This window comes from Falco peregrinus, chromosome 5 (genome assembly GCF_023634155.1).
Source record: "Falco peregrinus isolate bFalPer1 chromosome 5, bFalPer1.pri, whole genome shotgun sequence".
NCBI lineage: Eukaryota > Metazoa > Chordata > Aves > Falconiformes > Falconidae > Falco > Falco peregrinus.
In genome coordinates, this window is record NC_073725.1 from 18,390,691 (window position 1) to 18,412,755 (window position 22,065).

The 22,065-nt window shown below is 40.5% G+C and overlaps 1 protein-coding gene across 1 annotated transcript in view; it reads right to left on the reverse strand.

Moving 5' to 3' along the window:
* SUSD5 (sushi domain containing 5) overlaps nucleotides 1-20,923 on the reverse strand; it is a 43,882-nt gene extending 22,959 nt beyond the window's left edge. The window contains exons 1-2 of the mRNA XM_005242210.3: nucleotides 20,681-20,923; nucleotides 12,225-12,402 (exon numbers count right to left, since the gene is read on the reverse strand). Coding sequence (XP_005242267.2) covers nucleotides 12,225-12,402; nucleotides 20,681-20,774 — 272 coding nt within the window. The 5' untranslated portion in view covers nucleotides 20,775-20,923. The remainder of the gene's footprint in view (nucleotides 1-12,224; nucleotides 12,403-20,680) is intronic.
* Nucleotides 20,924-22,065: the final 1,142 nt, after the last annotated feature.

Genomic DNA, 22,065 nt, shown 5'->3' on the forward strand with positions numbered 1-22,065 from the left:
ACTGGTTTTACTGTTACGCTGAAGGTTACAAAGGCTGGGAAAGTGAATTCAGCCCAGATCTTTGCAGCTGGATATTAATGGTGCAGGGTTTATTTTTTGTGCACAGCAGGTTTGTAGAAGTGCTGCACGGTCAGCTATTCCAGCGAAAGTGAGACAAAAATGCTTTCCACAGAGGAATCCTTCGAGTGGAGGAAATTTATCATTTTGTATTGTGCCACAGCTGAACTAATTTCGCTGTCAGTCCTGCACTCAGTTGGGAGAATAAAATAAATGTTGACTAGCTGCCCATTCACTGAGCGTGGAAAAGATCCAGTGGAAACCCGGCATTTGATCGTGTGCTTAAAATACTGTGTAACAACTGATTTATACAACCGGGCTGAATTATGGTTGTACACGCCATCCTCATTCTGGCATGCGTTAGCTTTTGAGCAGTTGAATATGCAACTTTCATGTTCTTTTAATGTAAATAAACAAAAGTGACATGAAACAAGTCATATGGTGGTGGTCACACAGACATACCAGAATGGTTCCTACCACACTTCTGCTCTGGAAAATGACATGATCATCCCCTGCTGAAAGCCCCTTTGCAATTTCAAATCAAATATGTTTCTTTTGTAAGGAAAACACCCCTTGATTTTTTGGGAGGGCATGTGAAGGACAAAATTATCTGTAAAAGTTTAAAGCCAAGTTTTCTTAGAATTTAATGCATTTAATCCCCAAGTCCTCCAAGTCAGTAATCAGGCACCTAGACAGAAGTGACTTGATCTACCAAAGTGAGTTCAGATGACTAGAAGAATCAGGCCATCAATTAGAAAAATGTTGTATGCCTTCACATATCGTTCCACTAGGTCTTACAAGGCGTAAGTAATGACACAGTTATGCCTTCCTTCAAGAAGTGACTTATGTACCTTAATCTTTCCAATAATTACTCACTCACCCAGGTATCCAGGTCAGTTATGCCTTGCAACACTGACTGGACAAATACTGATATGTCTTTAAACATTTGCGCCTTTTTTTCTGTAATTCTGTACTTAACACTTCAGACTCTCTTACAAAAAAACAATCAAAAAACGAAACAAACCCCACAAAGTTCTGAAGGTTGCTGCCATCATAAAATTCTGATCTCTGAAAATCAGGCCACATGCCTTTCCATGCTCAGTCAAGGAATAAAATTTCTGATACTTGGAAGCCACTTTTGAAAATGTTATCTGAATTTTCTGATCTCTAATTCCAGTTTCTATTGGAATGAAATACAAAATACAATGAGTATTTTGCTTTTGCCCAAAGCACTGTAGTTTCTTTACTGTTTCTTCAGTAGGCTAAAAAATTATCTGTGGGTGACACATTCTTGGTGTATTCAGGTCATCTCCAAAACAGGACACCTGGCTCACATGTGAGAGTCTGTACTCGAAGAGCAAGTTTTTCTTTCTTTTTTTTTTTCCTCCCCCAAGTATTGTACAATGATTTACAAGTTTGTAGTTGATAGGATATATGGATTAATTAATTAATGTTAAGAGCATTTCTTGGCTGCTATCCAATGAGACTGAACTTAAAAATGTGTATCTTGCATATAGTTTTAACATTACACATAAAGAAAGGCTTTAAATGACATTAAGAGTTTTTAAATGTATTTCTCATTAAATTTATTTCCTACATGAATTTTAAAAATCACTGTTCCTATTTCTTCTTTTCCTACCACAGACTAGACCCTGGTTAATCGTCTACTTAGGACTTCAGTTTGGATTTTTGTCATATTAAAATTGATCTGATTAAAACTGTAATTCTGATATTAAAGAAACATACACATGCACATACAAAAACAGAAGAAAAAAAATCTATTTTTTAAGTTTTTTTTTTAAGAAAAAAAAAATCTATCTCACCTCTCCCGTTTCCCCTTCTCTGTCAGTAGTTTCCTACCATGAGCTCAATCCTGCAGGCTTTAAACATCTTCACTGAGATGTTATTACCACTGCTGAAAGGAGCTTCAAGAGTGCTCAGCGTTTCTCAGCAGTGGGTCTAACAATCAGACCTGCAACACCTTTGGCATAGAAATAGTCTCTTTACCCTCAGTAGGATTCCAGGTATGACTAAAAATATACAATAATAGTCCCTTTTCTCTGAGTTCTTGCGGGTGGCTATATGTTTCCCTAAGTCCTAAAATACTAGGTTTTCATCTATAATTATTGATTAAATACATAGGTGTACCTTTGTCCCAATTCTACAAGGTAGGGTTTGACGCTTTTACCTTTGTTACATTTTCCATTGAGCACTGAAAAATGGCTATCAATTCAGAATTCAACATATTTTAAGATTTCTTCAGCAGCAGCATCACCACGCTGAAATAAGAAACAAAAACTCCTACTCTTGCCAGCACACTGCTGAGAGGTTGTGGCAATGTGTCACCTAGTTCATTTCTTTACTATGTTGAATTGTTGCACTAGGGCATGCACCATGACTGGGAGAATGCCACAAACTTCGTACGTTTTTTAGGGATACCTCCACCTACCCAGCCATTTAGAAGAATGCAGGGAAGTTTAAATCTGTTTATTGCTATGTTCGTGTAATAACTGAACCTAAAACAGTCTTGCTCGTTACTCAGTGTGTTGTAATCTGATGCTTAGAGCAGTGCAATGCATGATTTTATACCTTGTATTTAAGAAATAGACGTGATTTTATTTGTCCTTCTATGGAGATCTCTTACGGAAGTAGACATGCTTAGAAGAAACATACTGAGTTCAGACTGCAGATCATCCATAATACTCCTCTATATTTAATACACATCTGCTTGAAACATCTATGTGTCCCTGAAAATTACTCTTACACAGCCATGAGCTTACAGTCACAGCATAAACCCCAGTCACACTTACTGTCTATAGACCATGTAAGCACCATATACTATCGGTAAGGTAAAAAATATACTTGGGAAAGGAGGGGTTTTAGTGGTGTTGACAACAGCTCCTGCTCTCTGATGGAAGGTGGGAGGGCGCCTGATGGTGTCTACTTTGGTTGCTTGACAAGCCAAGCCAAAAACTACTGAGACTCTTCTCAGTCCACTGCTACCCAGCCTAGAAGGGCAACCTGCTTCATGGTGCCTCTTCCCAAGTAAGAAAACAAAGAGAACACAGGGACTCAGCTTAATGCCTGCTGTGCGATATTGTTCATCCAGCTAAGAACAATCGACGGTCCTTCCCCTGTACCTACCCCGAAAGAAGGATCAGAGGCTGGCCAAGCTGATCACTGTTTTCCTGGGCCATGACTCAGATACAGCACTATGTGCACACATCAGGAGAAAATTTAATATATAGCACAATAACGTATGAACTACATTTCCTAGAAGCCTTCCTTTTACTCTTGCACTGGTTAAATTTTTTCTAATCTATTATGTAACCAAGGAGTAATTGGTATATTTTTCACTTCTCCTAATTCCTCTGTTCAAAGAAAGAAATAGCAGAAAAGGTGGCAAGAATAGTATTTATTTCACAATATGCCACAATATGCCATTACATAATACATAACATTAAATATATCATAATAATATACTCGAGCCATAGTAATGACATGTTATTTTATATATTGTATATATGCATGTATAATAAATAGATAATAAACACGTAACACTTAAATATAAATTATAAATTTTGTTTGTAGTAGTACCCACCGGTACTTCTACTTTCTGAGATGATTACATAGCAATTTTGTAATACTTGAAAGCTTTTCATTAAACCCCAGTTAAAACATATGGAGTTAGCAGCTGAGTTTATATGACATAGAGTGAGCCATCAGCACAAAACCCAGTAGGTGGGACGGGGATGTTTTGTAGTCAGTACTTTATCTGCCAGTTGATTGTAAGTTTTGTAGTCTTAGTCAACAAATCCACTGAACGGAGTCAGAACAGTCTTAGGACATTTACTCAAAGTAGTATGAACTTGCATATGGATATATTCAACTCAGAAGAGCATTATTAACAATGTGTTAGCTGAGGCACCGTGAAAGTCTGGTTCATAACATAATATAGCTATAACAAACCTTCTCCTAATTAGAAAATTAAAAACTTCATCGCTTTCCTTAGTCAAGATAAATCTTTAACATTTTGTGCTGATTTTTTTTCATGGGTCAGCTTTGCCACTTGTGTAACTAGTAGTAACTAGGTGAGAGAAAAAAAATCAGTAGTCTGGAAGTCTAACTAGAGGATTTTTATTCTTAGTCTTTCCCTTCTGTAGTTTGGGAAACTGCAAATTATAAAGCTGGCTCTGATGAGGAATAAAATATAAACGACATGTTCATGATTATTGAAGGGAAGAAAATTTCCCTGAAAAGTCATGAAGGGGAGCACAGGTGGGCTTTGGAAAGTCCATTGACTGGGAACTATAGAGGCTAATTTTGGCTGGATGTGACCCAAAGAAAGCAGCTGCTAAGTGTGACATGAAGACATTCCAACAGCAATACTGCCACTGGAAATGTCAAAAGGAGGTCTTACCAAGGCAGAACCAATATCCTTTAGATTCTTAAAAATATACACCAAAATGCAGCCTTTTGTGCTTAAAATTGTACATATGACTACTGAAATAGTAAGGCCTCTGTTCATTAAATAAATATGGCCCATTCATGCAGATTTTCATACTGTAGCCTAGTATGAAAGATTTTATATAGCCATTTTAGTATAATATTGCTATGTACATATAATTTGGGCATTCTTAGTGCATGTAGAAGAGAATCGTGTTGCTTCCTGGCCTGGACCGGTTGGGTGCTCAAAGACATGTCAAGTGTCACTACAAAGTTGGTTTTACCCAATTTCATTTTATGGGCTCTGGTTTAATCCATGGTTTTCATAACAGATGTTATTGATTAGTCACCAAAGGGTTTAAAAAAATACAAAAATGTTTGCTGAATGCTATTAATTTACAAAGAAACTCAATTCTCAGACAAAAGGTTTTCAGATAGGACAAAAGATTACAAAGATTCTAAAAAAAAGGGCAAAATATGTGAAGTTCTTTTGAAAATTAGAAAATCAGCCTCGATCGAACTAACTGGCAAGTTAAAATCCTGGTATTAGTTGGTCTTGTGCATTTGCTAAGAGTAAGCACGTCCCCTTTCTGTCTTCATTTGCTGGGGCTAAACAAACTGATTACCTTTAACCACGTGTGGTGGTCTTGGGCTGATCCTAGTCTGAGCTCATACCTTCTGAGCTTGGACACCAAGAATTACATCGCACTGTCACGGGTGATGTCTCACCGGTGCCTCGCTAAAGCCCTTCAGTACTGCCCTCTCTCCTGGAAGAGCTGCTGGATGTCTTTTAGGAGGGCTGCATTTCCTTCCTTCACGAATTTTATGCAGTAACTTAATTTTACAACAGACCTGCTGCTGTCTTGTGTTCTGTGACTACACCCAGCTCTTTCTCCTGCTCTGCCTTTTCCAGCTGAACTGCTAGCTCAAGGCAGAAATTCCGATTAGTCTTCATGCAATACTGTTAAATTGCACCCCATTTCTGTTACTCAGGCTCTGAAGTCAGGCTTACTTTCCTGTTCAATATTATGATTTTCCTCCGTCTTAACAATGAAACCTAACCTTCTGGCATTAACTAATTTCAGTAGCATACCCCTAAATTTTGTGCCAAAGTTTGCTAAAGTTTTCCTAAAGCCCTCAAAGTTTGTTAAAAAAAAAACTCCCAGTAAAAATACAATTTAAAAGTGCGAATTCCAGCTATGTAAATAGCTACTCTGAGGACTGTGATGCTACAGTTTAGCAGATGGTGTCTTGGGTGTTTGTGCTAGAAAATACATCAAAAAAGTATTTTATTTTGTATGATGCTTTTCCTGAAAAAGTACATTTTCAAAAAAAAAATCCAATTACTGGGCTGTCTGTTTTACAGGGACTGTGGATGTCATACTTTGCCCATGCTGCCTTCCCAGGTTGTGCCAGGAAAAGGTTTACATCCCCCCAAAGCTGATGCAAAGTGCCTCATGTCCACATTGCTCAGTGATATCATTCCTTGGAGCAAATCGACCATGTCCATAAATCAAATTCAAGTCTCTTGACTGACTTCATGTAGAAATCCCTATTCCTGTAACACAATTACTTTGTTTTTTCTCTGTATGGGACTTACTGAGATGATTGACAATGAGAAGACAGCATCATTTTCTCGCAGAGCGTGACCCCAGCTGTGAGCTGTTGGACTGGAGTTTGTGACATGAAGGCATTTCAGAGCCCAAGACCTCCTCAAACAGTTCCATGAGCAATTTCAGTGTTTTGAATTGGACCATGTCCTCCTGTCAGCTGTGTCTGGATTTTTCTTTCAAAGGGAATTATTTGACCTGCCTCACACATCTTTGGGAGCAAATCCATATGCATTATTATCAGGCAGCAGAGCACAGCCTCGAAATAAAACAGAGAGCTTGCCAAAACAACGTATCGTTAGGACTGCTTCTCTGTAAATAAGCAAGTGGGCCTGTTATAGTGTGTGCTATAGATTTTATATATATTTCATGGGGCCCACAAGTCCCAGGGTTTACACACACAGATGAGAGGACTGGCAAGGGTTAGCAACTGACCCTTGTTTCTTTCCCTGGATATTGCTTTTTTCTTTCCCAAGAAATGTGCTGTTATTACCCTACTGCCAGGTGCTGGGCGAGTCCCATGCAGTAGGCAGAAAAAGAAGCAGGTAGTCTTGTGAAATGCCATTTCTGAGTCTTATTATTACATTTCCCACTAGTATCATCTGCAGCGAGGGCCCTGTTGTGCTTGACACTGTAGAAGCATTCAATAGGAGTCAGTGCAAAACCCAAAGAGCTAACAAAAGGAAGGAAAAATAGAGATGAAGTAATTTTCCTATCGGCAAACCTCTGGTCTGTGGCCAGCCAAGAAAAGAACCCCAGTCTTCTGACTCCCACAGCAAGGTTTATTCTAGCTGACTTTTTTTGCTCACTCCAGTTATCCCCTTGGAAATAAATCCTGCAGGGACTGTGTAGGAACCAGCCCAGGGCAATTCCATGCAAAGGAACAGGTTGGCAGCCCTGCAGGGGATCTATTGTAGAATAGAAAGCCCTTGCAGAGCTTCAAAGCCCTTATAGAAGGGATACATGGCTTCATTCTTTTGTAGACGAGTAAGGCACAGGATAGGGAATAGGACAGCTTCAGCTTTTCAGTCTAGAAAAGTGATGGAAATGAGTAAATTTGCTATGAATATCTTAATACAAGCTGCTGAGGTTGTTTACAATTAAAAAAAATAAATAACTGCTTTCTGCTATTCTGTGCACAAGGCTAATCGTAAGAAAAACTGCGTCACGTTCACTTTCCGAATTTCAAAAACCCCAGAAATAAACACAAGACCCTACAGGACATGCTGCCCAGTACTGGAGGACATGACACAAGGTTTTCCAGTATAACATCTGAATTCAAAAGATAGCAGTGAGAGCCCTTCAGAGAACACAGCCACCTTTTTTCATTTATGTTCTGGCAGATGGCTTGCTGGATTTACTGACTCACTTGTCTGACATGCAAATAAATCGTAAGAGTGTCATTTGTAGTATAAATAGATATTAGGGCTTGTCTGACAAATGAGACCTGCCTAACGACATTTCTTTCCCTGAAAGGTAACAATGTGTAATGCTTTATAAGTTACACACATCAGGACTAACTTGTAAATAGTTTACTTCTAGGCTGCTGCAAGAATTTACCCCTTATCTTCTTAACCCCCATCTACTTGTCAGTGGCTCTTCTCCAACAGTTCCCAAGCCCTTGGACCTGCCAGTGACTTTCCTGTGCAAACAGCCCTAAACTCTGAATTGGGCTGGTCTGAACAACCGAAAGCGGAAGACAAAAACGTCCCCTTATGCCTGTGAAAGAGGTTCTGTCCCAGGCTGCTCAAACCACAAAACCACCCAGTTTATTGTCTTTTTGGATTTGCTGGCAGAGATCTCCCTGTTTAATCAATTTCCATCCTACATCGGTGGAACTGAACCCCATTTGTTGAGCCCTGCTGCTTGGGCTCGCCCAGTTTGCAGGGACTGTAGTGGGTTAAAGAGCGCGACGTGAGTATCTCCACCAGCAGGTCGCTGTCTTCTTCCACCCGCATCACTCTGCAGGACGATGGTTTTCAGCACCCTAACTAGTACTCGTTGCCCACCCTGTTCACTTCTGACTTAAAATAGACAAGAGATGAGCACGTCTACCAGCCCAGCTGAGGAGGCAGCAGTCACTGCTGTGGGTCTATAAGAGGTAGGTTGGAGCAAGCTGGGTGGCCACAACCTCATTGGATCCAGCAGAGGATATCCCATTATAACCTCAAAATCTTTGCATACTTATATATGGATCCATACTGACACATGAGTCATCAGAAATTTGACAGTCACCCAAACCGCGTAGTTTTTCTTTGCCCATACAAGAGGCACAGCCCAGAGAGCGGGCACACACATTGGCCCAGTGATATGCCTCAGTCCTAACAGGAGAAACGCCCACAGGTTTCCGGACACTGATTTGGCTGTAAAAATAATAATAAGGACACAAAAGCCAACAGTGATGGATATATTTACTAGGAGTGGGACCGTAATTATTCACTAAGACCATAAAATAGCCATCAGAGGTGAACAAATCACCGACTTGTGCAAACCTGGAAAACTGACCTGGAAAATTGATCTAGAGGTGAAAAAGTCCTTACATCTCTGCTACAGCTCCTCTTCAGTTTTAAGTATGTGGTGGAAGGAGGACTGAAGCATGTCAGAAAATCTGCAACACTATAATGACCTCACTCACATAATTTGTTTGTGTTTACTGCAACTGCCAATGGCTAATCCATTTTTCCTCAGGGGGAAGATCGGGATATTTCTCAGGCACCAAATAAATAAACCAAACTGCATTCTTCTTGAAATTAGGAACTTCTTTCATCATGTTCCCTCCTGTTCATCTCCTTTCTGATGTACACGGTCCAAGAGGATATGGGAGAGTATCAGACTAAAGCTCTGGGATCTGCACTGGACGCCAGTTAGCTGCTGGGAGGAATTCAAGGGTTTAGATCCAACCTATAAAGTGCTGAACAGTTTTGGGCCTGGCATACATGGGTCTCATTCAACCATGTGGAGGTCCATCAAGATAAATAACACAAGGTGTGCCCAGCGAGGAGTCCTTCATTTTGGAAATATTTTTCCCTCCTCCTGTAACCTCCTGGGCATGCTGTGAAGCCTGCTTTCCCCTCCCCGTGTTACATCAGTTGAGTCTGGATTGAAGTTTTTCTGTTTACCAGCTATCCTTCATCCTTGCTTTCACGTTTCCATTTAGCAAGTTAATGCCCAATGCATTGAATGGGTAACTGTATTTTTTATTTAATATTTTAATTTTAATTTTTAAATTTAAGATTTTTTAAATTAATAAATAATTTAATATAATATTTTAAGTGCCTTCTTAATAGCTTTTCCATTCCTTTGATAATTCTTGAACCCTTTATTGAGCCTCCTTTAGTACCTTTCTTAAGATGTGGTAACAGTTGTATATGTAATATTCCAAAGGAGACTGTTACGCTGATCTGTGTATGTGTGTGTGCATATATATGTATATATTTTTCATATTCTCCACCCCATTCCATAAGTACTCTAGCAATTTCGTTTGCTTGTTTGTTTGTTTTTACCACAGCTGCAGTTTGACAGAGGTTTTCTTTGTGCCGTCCATAGTGATGTCCTCATATCTATCCTGGGCTGACAGAGATAAATCAGAACTCTATTTTTTCAAGTAGATTGCATATTTGTCCCACATGTATTATCATTGAGCTCCATTTGTCATCATTTTGCCTGTTCATCTAAATCCCTCTGAAAATCTTTATATTCTGCTTGAGCTTGTCCTACCTGGACAACTTTGTCCTATTTGCATACTTTGCACTTGACTGCTCATTTCCTTCTCCAGAGCTGCATTAACTAACATGAAAACAGTGTAGCCTCTTTACGCATTATACTTTTCCTCTTTTTCCCCCGAGTCAAAAATATCCAGCTCAGTGAACCAAGTAACGTACATTCTGGTGCTTGCCCAGCCATGGGTAAAATAGTCCCAGAGAAGAAAACTATTAAATTCCAGTTCTGAAGAACTATTCTCTCTGATGAAGCTCTCTGGTGAAGGTCAGATGTGGTGACTGCACAGCAGTGGCACGCTGATGTGCCCCCACAAAATCCTTGCTGATAAATAGTTTAGAGACTTGCCTATTAAGGACAGGTTTACTGGAGGAATGGAGTACAGAAAGGTGGAAGGGGTGAAAAATCTTCCTTTCCTTCCCATTGGTATGATGTGTATGTTCTCACATCATCATGGTGTACAATACTATCACTGTATCCAACTTTGATATTGAAGATATTCAGGGATAGGTCCACAACTGGGATATTAATGGTTGTAGCTCCAGTGCCTGCAGTAATTAGTTGAGGATCTCTCAGAACTAACTAGTGGTATTGCTTAGATAAAAGATGGATGGTTTTTCCTCCTACCGCCATCATTTTTTACTTCCATAACACATAATACAGAGGTTGCATAAAAGAATCCGTGCAACCACTTTGCCATGTACTTCCTAGAGATCGATAGCTTTCCTGGCTCTTCAGCCTGCATGGCATCGCAGCAACTGGCTTAAGGAAAAAAGGTTTTAGAGTTTAGATCACTGTCCTATATCCTGAGAGATTTCTGGATTTTTTTTTAAATGACCAGAAGTACATACAAATAAATTTTCAAACCATTTTTCACCTGGAAAGAAAAAGATCAGCAGAACCAGCTGCTTTTGCTTGAGATTGTTTAAACATCACCTTTCATTACTAGTAGCAATTTTCTGTCCTTTTGAAACTTTATGACTGAAAATAGTCACAAACACCAATGCTTACTTAAATAACTGATAACTGTCACAAAATCCAATAATACACTAGATTCTGGGAACTTGGAAAGAGTACCTTGATAAAACAAAGCTTTATCACCATTGAACATTGATAGTAGATGAGATATTACGCTCTAACTCACGAGAACTTTGTGAAGCACCTCAAGGGAATGAGTATACCTATTATGGTAAGGCTGTGGCTGGTAAACCTGCTGAAGAAAAGATTTGACAGAAGGGGCTTTGGATCTACTCATGCTCCTTCTGGACAATTCCTGTATGGTTCCAGCTTCAGAGGCATGAGACATTCATGCCAATCCTCAGCTCCTCCATTCTGTTTTTGGGGTTTTTTTAAATTGAATTTTCTGTGATTTGGTCTCTTTGCCGCATTTGAAACCTGTTCCTGAGGCATGCTGTGAAGACTTCCATTTTGGAAGTGACTGGGAGCTGGGATATAGGTGCTTGCCCAGTGCAGTGCCACATAGCTGGACCTGTGCGAGGCTGGAATGAGTCTGAGTTAGCCTGAGTCTGGGAAGCCCTCATCAGCCCCAGCACAGCGGCATGGTGGCAGGGCCATGCTGCCTCTGGCATGCACCTAGCACCTATGTGGGCATAAGTTCTCAAAACCTTAAATATCACTGAAAGTCGCTTCTGGAGTGCTCGTGAAGGCTGACTTTAGCCCCATGAAACCACAATCGATAGAGGGATCAACAGAGGGAAGCAGCTTCCATCACAGGACACTTTAGTGTTCCTGCTTTGAACTGGTCTCTACGGAGGCCACAATGCTGCCTGGAGAATCTGTGGTGGCCAGTACATCTTTTGCAAGGCAAAGCATCAAGTGACGATACCAGTTCCCTGGTGAGCTTCCTCAAAAAACTCTATCAGGTGTGCGCTATCATGTCTACATACCTCTAATGTCATACCTATGTGAACATGCCTGTTGTCTGTTCAGACATGCGCAGCTGCCTGGGGTAGGTACATGGTTTCCGTGAGGAGCTAAGCTTGCTGAGCTTCTTAAGGCACAGAGAATGAAGGGCCAGTGGCAGCCCAAGCTCCAGCGCCGTGTCCTCATGCTCCGTCGGGGCTCGGCACCCCACCACAGGGCAGGGGGAAAGGAACCGCAACGACACAGTGCAGAAGGGAAGAGGAAGGGGGAATTGCTCCATCTGTCAGCCTCAGATCTGTGAAATACGTGATCTGAGGCTGACAAATATGTGTCCCCCTGAAATATTACCTGTAAAAAATTGATTTTGTGGGGAAAGTGGCATATTTATCTTTATGTCATGGTGCGTGAGCTGTGGTCAGTGTTTTTCACTAATATTTTCAGTCAAGGAGAAAAAACTGCTCGACAGCTGTCATTCATACTTCTCAGGAAGGGTTATACTGTTGTCCTTACCCGGTGGAGCCACTGGCGAGCCATCCTGTGGTGCAGCCAGCGAAAGAACAGTCCAGAACAGCCCTTTTCAGTTCTTCTGCAGTTGCTAAGCGAGCACTCAAGTCAACACAAGCTTTCTCAGCTTCAGCTAAATCCAGACCCTGAGAGTTGTTCTTGGACTCAAGCGCAAACACTTTCCCTGCAGCACCAAGAAAGGACATGTCACTCGTCATGGTATTGTACTCAACAGATATTCAACTAAATTATTGCAAATTATCACCAAATAAAGCCTTCTTGCTTTTCCTAAGTTCATGTTAATGAGCAACCTACTTCTTGGAAGAAATAATTTTATCAGCACTTTAAGTACCTTTGTTTTAGCTTTTCTTTTAGTTCTGTTCACCAACAGAAAAGCAGGTACGGCTAAGCCCCTACTTGTTCCTAGCCCATATGAGAAGCTTGTCTTGCCTCTATAGGACTACGCTTAAGATCTGGAGAAAGCACGACACTCTCACATGCACATATAAAAGTCAGAACATCTCCTGTCGGCTGTAACACCGGAATTAATTGCTAAGCATTTTACAATTACATTTCTATCAACTACGTCTATAAAGTAAGCACAAATCTAAAAGCCAGTATTGCAACCCAGTCTTCCATGTCAGAAATAGATGTGTACTTATTCTCTAAAATCAAAATGATGTAGTTCTATGGCAACTTGTGCCTAAAGGCTGCTGCAAAGCCACTTTGTTTTCATATCTTTCTGGAAAGACAGAATTTTTTTCTTAATGGAAGGTTTTTTTGAATGAGCATGAGAACATATCTAGCATAACAATTTCTTGCGTTGTTTTTATTTTCAGTTCAGTTTATTTTACTTTGATTTATCTAACACTGTGAAAGCTGTAAGGGTGAAAGTTAGAGGTTTTGGCAACTGGGAACAGGGCAGTTGGGGTTTTGGCAATGAAGCTTGAGAAGTTACGGGGCTATGGAATAAACACATTAGCTGAGTGCCTCCAGAAAAAGAAATAAACAATGAGACTTCACAGTGCTGACTTTGAAATTGCCATTAAGCATCTTCTTTCTGAAGATAACATACCTCAGAATACCTTCTAAATTTCAAAGGTACAGGCTGAGGTTCCTTGCAGGTGCCAAAAGACAACTTCGAAGCACTGTTCATTCAGTAAATGCCCAGAAACACTTATGTCTTATTTCAAATGTAGTTTAGTGGCAGTGGTTATATGAATGTATAGCTTCCAGCATGTACCAAGTGTTCACTACGTAGCTAGCTTCACAGTCATAGGATATATTGGCCAACATCAGGAATCCTTCAGACTGATTCAGCCTGATTCTGCACCAAGTGCCACCCCCACTGCAGATAACTCCCACAAATTGATATATCAGAATCTAATCATAAATACAGGGAACCAATACAGGGTAGCTCTGCCCCGACAGCTTTCCATTCTCACCTGTGCACAGTTTAACCCACTGGAAGAATCACAGTCCTTACAGCAAAAAATGCAAAGTTTCTTTCACGTAAACATGTTATTTGTGTTTACATTAGCTAGCAAGTGCAGATGGGTCCTGATGAAGATTCCTACTTTGATGGGAAATCTACATGTGCACAGCAAGAAGTTGTCCTGACTCAGGCAGGTAGCAATTTAAATAAGCCAGACAAGCAGCGATGAGAAGGAATAGAAATTCAGGGTATCCAGAGTGATTTTCTCAGGCAGTTAACAGTAGCTGACCAAGGAATGCAACCCAGCAGCATATATCAACGTCGTAACCACTAGATGACATTGTCCCTTTATTCTCAACTTTAATCAATACAATGAGTTGTAATTAGAACAGGGGAGTTTACACAGAGCAGTGAAAAAAGCAAGCCTCTACAGTCCTCAGCACCAAAACGTCAGGATTCTTTGAAAAATGTCCCAAATAATGCACACGAGGCTGCTGTTCCCAAAGCCATGAATAGATGCAGTGAAGCACGCGTGGCATAGGGAGAGAGGAGATATAAGCATAAAGATGACGGTTTTAATCATTCTTGAGTTGTGGAACAATTTTCATTCGTAAAGGTAAGTAGGGATTAATTGTAATGCTTTACTGAGGTTTCACCCCAGATAAAGACTTGTCCACATTCTGCATTTCACTGTTTGACTGTCAGGATTGAGATGCATCACCAAAGACATATAGGGCACGTTTGTGTAGCATTTGACTTAAATCGTAAATGTTAGTTTGCCATGGCAGTAATCCTTATTTTCCAGCTATTAGTATTTCAGTTACAAGACTTAAAGAAAGGAAAATCATTAAGGATCAAGTTCCATCGAGATGTAATTAGAAGAAATTAAGTCCATCATTTAGTCTTTTTGCCAGTAAGTAACAATTAGTTTTAGAGGAGTTTAGACAGTCAAGACTGAGGCCGAGACAACTCCTTAGCTACTGTTATGTGTTTGCTAGTACTTAAGATAAATTAACTTTTTACTAGAAACTATGAAGATGCTGATCCAAGACAGAGTCTTGTCCTTCAAAAAGGTATCTGGGATGCCCAGACTATGTGGACAAATAGATTTTAGGGTAAGCTAGGAAGGACTTACGGGTTGGGAAAATTACAGTGAACTGCTTTGTAGGAATTTCTGGTTAGCCAGAAGTGGATATAGAAGGCTGACCTGCTTACCAGGCGGACCTGGGAATCTTCTCCAAAGCCTTAGAAGCTCTATGGCTACCTGCCCAGTTTTGAAGATGTACCCTCTCTTTTTTGCCTGATTTCTTACTTAGAAAATATAATAGTAAGAAAGGTTTACTTATCGGATGCTTGACCAATGGAATGATAGCTGGATCTCCAGCACCCTGAGCTGTATCACATTACTGAGGGGCATTACAGAAAAAAAAAAAAAAATACAGCGGACATCCTAGCATCGTAATAAGAAAAATACAAAAGTATGTCAAAACAGGAAATCCCCTTAAATAAATAAGAGTACAACACTGAGATTGAATTCTGCACCTTACAGTGGCACAGCTAACATGCTTGAGACATTAATGTACTGAATTTTTCTCACTTTTTAGCACAAAAGTGGTGTCTTTTTCAAGCTGGAGATCTAAAGGTCCTTGTTAAATATCTGTAAAATTATCTGTAAAATTTTTATCACTGCTAGTTGTAAAGAAAGGTTTTTTAAATAAGGTTTGTCTCACATACTTGATGACATCACAGTAATTTTTGGTGTTGGGGTTGTGAAAATTTTAGATGGTATCCCCTTTCTCTCTAGCACATTGGGACAGTGTGGAGTAGTTGAAATCAGTTTTCTTTCTGAGATAATATCAAGACATGTATTGTCATTCTGTTTGAAATGTGTGAAATTAAATATGAGACTGCTCTTTACTTCCATAAGGCACAAGATGAAGAATCATGTCTTTGTGTTTATTTTTGTGAAGAATGTAGTAAGCCTTTGGTTGTGGTACCTTTGAACAGCCCCCATGTTCGAGCTCCCTCTCAACTCTCTCCCTTCATTTCTGCCTGTGTCTTTTCTTTCCCATAATGATGCGACAGGTAGCGTGGAAATTTGTTTCCAAAACTCTATGTACTTTTCTGAAGCCTTTTTAAACAAAGCCAGTCCCTTTGGTTGCAAGATCAAGCTAAAAATCCATGCAAATTGGTCTTCCTCTGGAGGCTTAAGGCACACCTTGAGTTTAGCAGGTTTAGAATGCAAAATGACCTTGTCACAACAAGTTTCCTTAGGTTCCCCTTTGAAACTAATGAAAAAGTTTTAACTTCAATGGTAAAATGTAAATGATAAGACATAATTCTTCCAACTGTTAAGTAACAGCTGGATTCATAGTTCTGAAGAAAAAAATCACGCTTGAAACCAAAGAGAGTCTCTCTTTAATAACTAGCCTATATTATATTGCTAGCCTCTACCCTCATCTGATCACTTAGCCTCTACCCTCATCTGATCACTATTATTACAGAATATTGATTATATTTGATATAGTGACAAAGGAATCATTTTTACTATTGTTAGTCACTAAAACTTTGTAAGCAAGCAACAGCTGAATATAGTTTTTATTTAAGAGTACCCCAATATATTCTGATTGAAAACATACCCATAGAAGCATAGATCTCGGGGCTTAGAGGGTTCATTTTTATCACCCTGTTTAATTCCTACATAACCAGACTGAAGCTTTCCCCTAGTAATTCCACCATCGAGTCCAAAAATTCATGGCTGAACTAGAGCATGTCTTTTCAAAAGGCATCCAGTCGTGATTCAATGACTCCAAGTAAGGGAGAATTTACAGCACACTTTATAGTAAACTGTTCCAATGGTTCATTACTCTCACTCCACCTTATTTCCATTTTCAAATTTTGCTAGGCTCAGCTTCTAACAGCTGGGCCTTGCTATGTTTTTAAGACTGAAGAGCCATCTACAATCAGATACGTGGAGGAGCAAAAAAGGGACTCTTCAAAAATAAAACCAATCCAAAACCTGTTTCTATGTACTTTTAGGAATCTCAGTGGAATTAGCGGGATTTTCTTGGTTATCAAGAAGAGTTTGGCTAATCTATTTTATTGCAGTAACAGATATAACAAGTTCTTCTGAGGCATATAGGTATGGTTCAAGGCCCGCTGCAATGAGTTCAAAGTTCTCCATGTCTTCAGCAGGATTTGCGTCATGCTTGAAGGAGAAACAGAAAACCGCATAGCAAAATATACTTTGAAATAAAAATGTCTCCCACAAATTATGTAAAATGAAAGCACTTTAAAATGCACGCCTGGCGCGCTGATCTCATAGTGTGGTACTTACTAGTTCAAAGGATAAAACTTAAATCAGTTTCAACAAAATAAATGCGGTGAAAGATGTGCAAATGTGGAGCATAATTTATTTTTACTTAAGTGCTAAAAACTTTAAATTGAGGTAAAAGAGAGCAGAGGAAGGGAAGGTCACTTCTGTACTTCAAGAGCAATTTAATTTCCATTTCTATGGCTGTGTGTAACAATGGCCTTGATTGTAACAGTAAGGGTGGAGGATTCAGTAAAACTGTACAATTACAGACAGAGATTTGGGTAATTACCAGTTCTGCTTAGTGTACTTGAATGTAGGATTTATTTCTGCGAGAAACTAAAGTGAATGATGTCTTCTTTAATTCAAACTGCTTAAAATATTACATCATCAGAAAAACCAGAAAACCTAGGAGGTCACCTTTGAGTTCCTCCTCAGCTAAATTCAGTTTGAGCTTAAATTTTAATTTTACTACATGCTTTAGAATCAAATAGTTGGAATTGTTTATGCATTTATTTTTGAACATACAAGAATGTGCGCTGTTTTGCAAGCAGGAGCCTGAGATGCTTAGACACCTGCTATTCATATGCACGCATCTGGAGACAGCAAAAGAGAAAAAGCATACTTTTTTCCTTTTCTTTACAAAAAAAGTGCAAAGCAAGCCAAAGGAAAGAGCATAGTAGGTTTTTTTCCTACCATTGACAACAGACATATCTGGTTCTAGCTTTTTGTGCCTATCATTATATATTGTGCCTAGCTTTCTGGATTCAGAATCCTTTCCCTTGCAGCCTCTGCAGCCGCTATGCATGGTCACTACCAGATGACTCTCTTGACCAACAGGTCTTCCATGTAACCCAAATTTAGCCAACAGACCAACTCCACTTTGGAACAAATAGTAAAGTTTTGCAATTAGCACAGTCTTTCAATTCAGGGGTGTCTTAGTAAGGTACTTAATCACCATGCTTCTCTCCTGATGTGCTCTGTCTCCGAGCAAGTGCCCTGCAGAAAACTACGATTCAGGCATATGGGTATTTTAGCAGCCATGAAAAGACAAATGAGGGAGTCAAAAATAGTCAGAGGAAACTCCTGTGCGAGATGCACGAAGCTGCATTCTTCTTCTCCTATTCCAGTGCAAATGCAGAGAAATATTAAACAGCCTGCGCTTGCACCGGCATAGTCAAGACCTGTCATGATAACTGTCACGATAATCTGTATTATTCTCCAGTAACCACACTAACAGTGGTGGCACACCACAGTACATCAGAGCAGGAGCAAGCCCTTGGGAAGCCTTCTGTCCATCTGACAGTGACCTCAACAGCTATGAGCAAGCAAATTTCCATCGTCAAAAATCTGCAAAGCGAAACAAAGCTATCTTTGATTTCGGCATTCACCTTGGTCTTTATGGAGCCTATCTGCGCTACAGCAATATGGGCTGCGGTAAATACTAGTCAAAAGAGATCAATTAAGCTTCAAGGCTTTACACCTTCAGCAGACCTCGATGGTCTCCAGTTTTATTGCCTGCTCTCTGTCATTATTTGTGTGCGAGATAATAAAGAGAAAGTCTTCCTTAGGGAAATATGTTGTAACCAGTTTCGGAGGTTTGCTTGTAGCAGGGGCCAGTCTGGATTTCACGGGGTTTTTACAAGGTGAGTTCAAAATCCCTTCAGTGGTTTGCAAAACAGTCAGTTACTTTCAGTTAAAAATAACAAATACACACATACATATGTGTCACCCAGAAAGGTCCTTTGGCACTTTAGTGATGTGTATGAGAGAGTAGCACAGTTGTATTTTCACCTACAACTTACACAAATGAGAAGGTGTTTTCCTGTCTAGATCAGGCCAGAAACTGTTATAAAAGAAAGTATTAATCCTGTTCTGTACTTTCAGATCTTCTTAGATACATAAGCCCACAGGCAGTGGTAAATTTTAAAGTTCACATGAAGTGTTTTCTTCTGTATCAATGTATAATAAGCCAGATGGCTTATAGGGCAGTGTTACAATTGTCTGCTTGAATATTAATATTAGGAGAATATACTGAAAAACATGTTAATAGAGGGACCTGCACATTTTTCACAATGACACTTGGAAGTTAAAAATGGAAACTACAGTAATATAATAATGCTCTACAACGGTAATGCGCTTCAGATATCCTACGCTTTAATGCTTATAATTGCTTTCCCATGCATGAATTTGACAAACTGTTGAATGGCAATTAAAATCTGTCATGAACTGTGCCTTAAAATGATCTCCAACATTATTTTCCCTTTTCTCTTTTAGAGGATGACTGTTTAGGAACCAAGAAGATGCTACTAATTCTATAGAAATAAGACAACTTGGGAGGTGCTTTTGAAAAGATAAGGGAATTGTTCATATGAAGCATTCCTAGCAAGGGAAATTAATTATTCCTGTTCTGTACCCTTTTCTTGCGGAGAACCGTCTTTCATGGGTATGCATTTTCCCCCCTCACTTCTGAGGCATTTCACTAGGGAAGGAATATTTCCCAAAATCAGAATCGCAGTTTTGCCTGCTGCAACACAGTGCAGTTGCCCGACGTATTTCTTTCCCTTTATTCTTAATGAAATGTGTTTTCTTCAAATTTACAGGACAGGGCTCCGTTGTATAAATGGTAATTTACACAAAGTGGTAGAAACATACAAGCAAGATTAATTTTCTCCCTTTGCTTTGCCATACTTTGTCATCAGCTGAAATAAATTTAGGTGAAAGAGGAAAAATACTCCAAGAACAAAAAAAAGAGGGGTTTACTGCCCTATAATGTTTAAGATCTGCTCTGTGGAATAATGCAGCAAAATTCAGTGGTAAAGGATTAGTGTATCAAAATAAAAAAAATCCTGAGATCAGGCATAAATCTATCGCAGCTGTGAAAGTGAAAAAAAGTGGCCATTCAGCATTGCTCTCCCAGGAAAAGACACGGTTGTTTCAAAAATAAATCGTGTTTTTGCTAAGGCAAGCTGGTCGTCACTACTACAGGCTTAATCATTAAAAGGGCAATCAGCTACTGGAAACTTTCAAGGGATACAGCTGTTCAGAGTTATCATCAGTGGGTAAAAATTCCCATTTCAGAGTAACTGGTGGCTGGTGCTTCAGCCAAATTCGTGTCCTGATCACATCCCTCAGCAGCGAAGGGCAGATGAGGCAGATTAGGTGCAGAGAGGTGAGCAGCCATCCTTGGCGCATGTGGTACTGAACAGAAAAGGTTATAAAAGCCTTGACTTCTTGTCTTCCCTTCCTCAAGTACCTGCCTGTATAAATCAATACTGGGGGGCATCTGAATCTGGCAGATGGGGAAGCTCTTTGGAGAAAAGATACTCCTCATTATAAGGAGAGCTCTCCTAAAATAGAGCTGAGTCTTCTTATTCATGTTCTGGCTTTGTTTTGTTATTCTTATTTCCTCTTGAAAAGTTCATTATCCTGTTGTTTTGTTGTAATAAAATAATCTTAGCCTTCTGGGATCTTATTTCCTTTTTCTCCTTAACCCCAGGATATTTGTAGAGTCTCAAAAACCTCTGAATCAGATGTTTCCTAACTCAAACTGGGGCATGTATTTCAGTTTCTTCTTAAAAAAAAAAAAAAAAAAAAAAGTAGTTTTGGTTTTGTTTGTTTTAAGTTTGTTTTTTTTTCTTTCAAGAACACATTTCTACATACAGCTTTCATTACAGCCATAGCAACCCAGCCCAAACTGAATGGGGGACTCACCATCAGCCTGAACAGAGATGATCTGAAGGATGAAGAAGGCAGATCCCACGCCTTGGAGAAAGGTGAGAGAGAATCTGTGAGAGCCTGAAGCCATTGCCCTGCTTGCAAAGCCCTCAGCTGCAGGAGGTTGGCTGCCGAGGCTTTTTCTCTCTCCTCCTCTGCACTTTCGCAGCGGGGTCTGTGGTGATGATTTCAAGGAGCACTTTCCCTCGGCAGGATCCTGTGTCTTGGGTTTGCACGGAAGGCGGGAGGGGTGGAAAAAGAAAGAGGGAGGGAGAGAGGAATCCTTGGCTTGGGTAGTGTGAAGGGGAGGGGAGGTGGGGGGGAGATGTCCAGCCAGCTGGGGTTGGGGAGAGGCTTTATCCAGCCCAGTCTGCAGGGCAGTGCACGCAGGGAGCCGGTGTGAAAAGTCACATTACCCTGTCGGTAAATACCTAACGGATCACGGTGGAAGAAATGTAAAAGCCAGGAGAGAGAGAAAAGGGTGGGGGGTGGGGGAAAGACACACAACGAGCAGAGGAAATCCTTGGCTGAGAGGAGAAGGCAGCTAGATAGCTGGCACTGGGACGCGGCGAGTTTGTGGGCTTAGCTGTGCATCTCCGGAGGGATGGGTTCGGGCATGGGGAGTGTTTTCTCTCTGCAACGTGAAGTCAGCCAGCGGTACGCTGCTGAGAGCTGCAGGTCGGGGGCTGCTGCAGCACCAGTGATGGTCTTCAGGTAAGGGCTGAAGAAAGGTGACAAATGGCATGGGACCCTGGCCACTGAGCCTCCCTGAAGATCGGGATCGGGATGGATTAATCCTGCCATTTCAGATCCCGGGTTCAGGACAGGCATGAGGAGCTGGAGGTCAGAGCAGGAGTCCATCGGCTGGTCTCTGTCAGTGCTCCTGGTACATGTGAATAGTGCTGGTCAGGTCTGAATGCTCTGAAAGCAGCTGATAAAGGGAGTTTCCAGCTCCCACTAGCACCTACAGCACTAACATCTGTCCCTTCTTCTCATTCGTCCTATATTTGTCCTAACACAACCCAAAAGAACCCCCCACAATAAGAGGAAACATACTGGTGGTGATGCCATGATTTATTTCACTAAATACATAAACGGAATAGTTTTGTGTTGCTGTTGGAACTGAGCAGGGCTCAGAAATGTTGTTTTCGTATTCCCATCCTATTTTGCTTTTATTTCAGCTTCTTAAAATTTTTTCCCTTAGAAATTCGAAGCTGGGCAAAAAAACGCTTGGTCTGCCAGAAACTCTGAGCCACCAGGAACAGGAGCAAGGACCTGACCCTCCTCACTGCCACAGGCCCCATGTCCTGCATGGCAAGATGCTGACAGGCAGCTGCGGCATCTCCTGGTGAGGAACCAGCCCCGCATGGGTTTCAGATTGT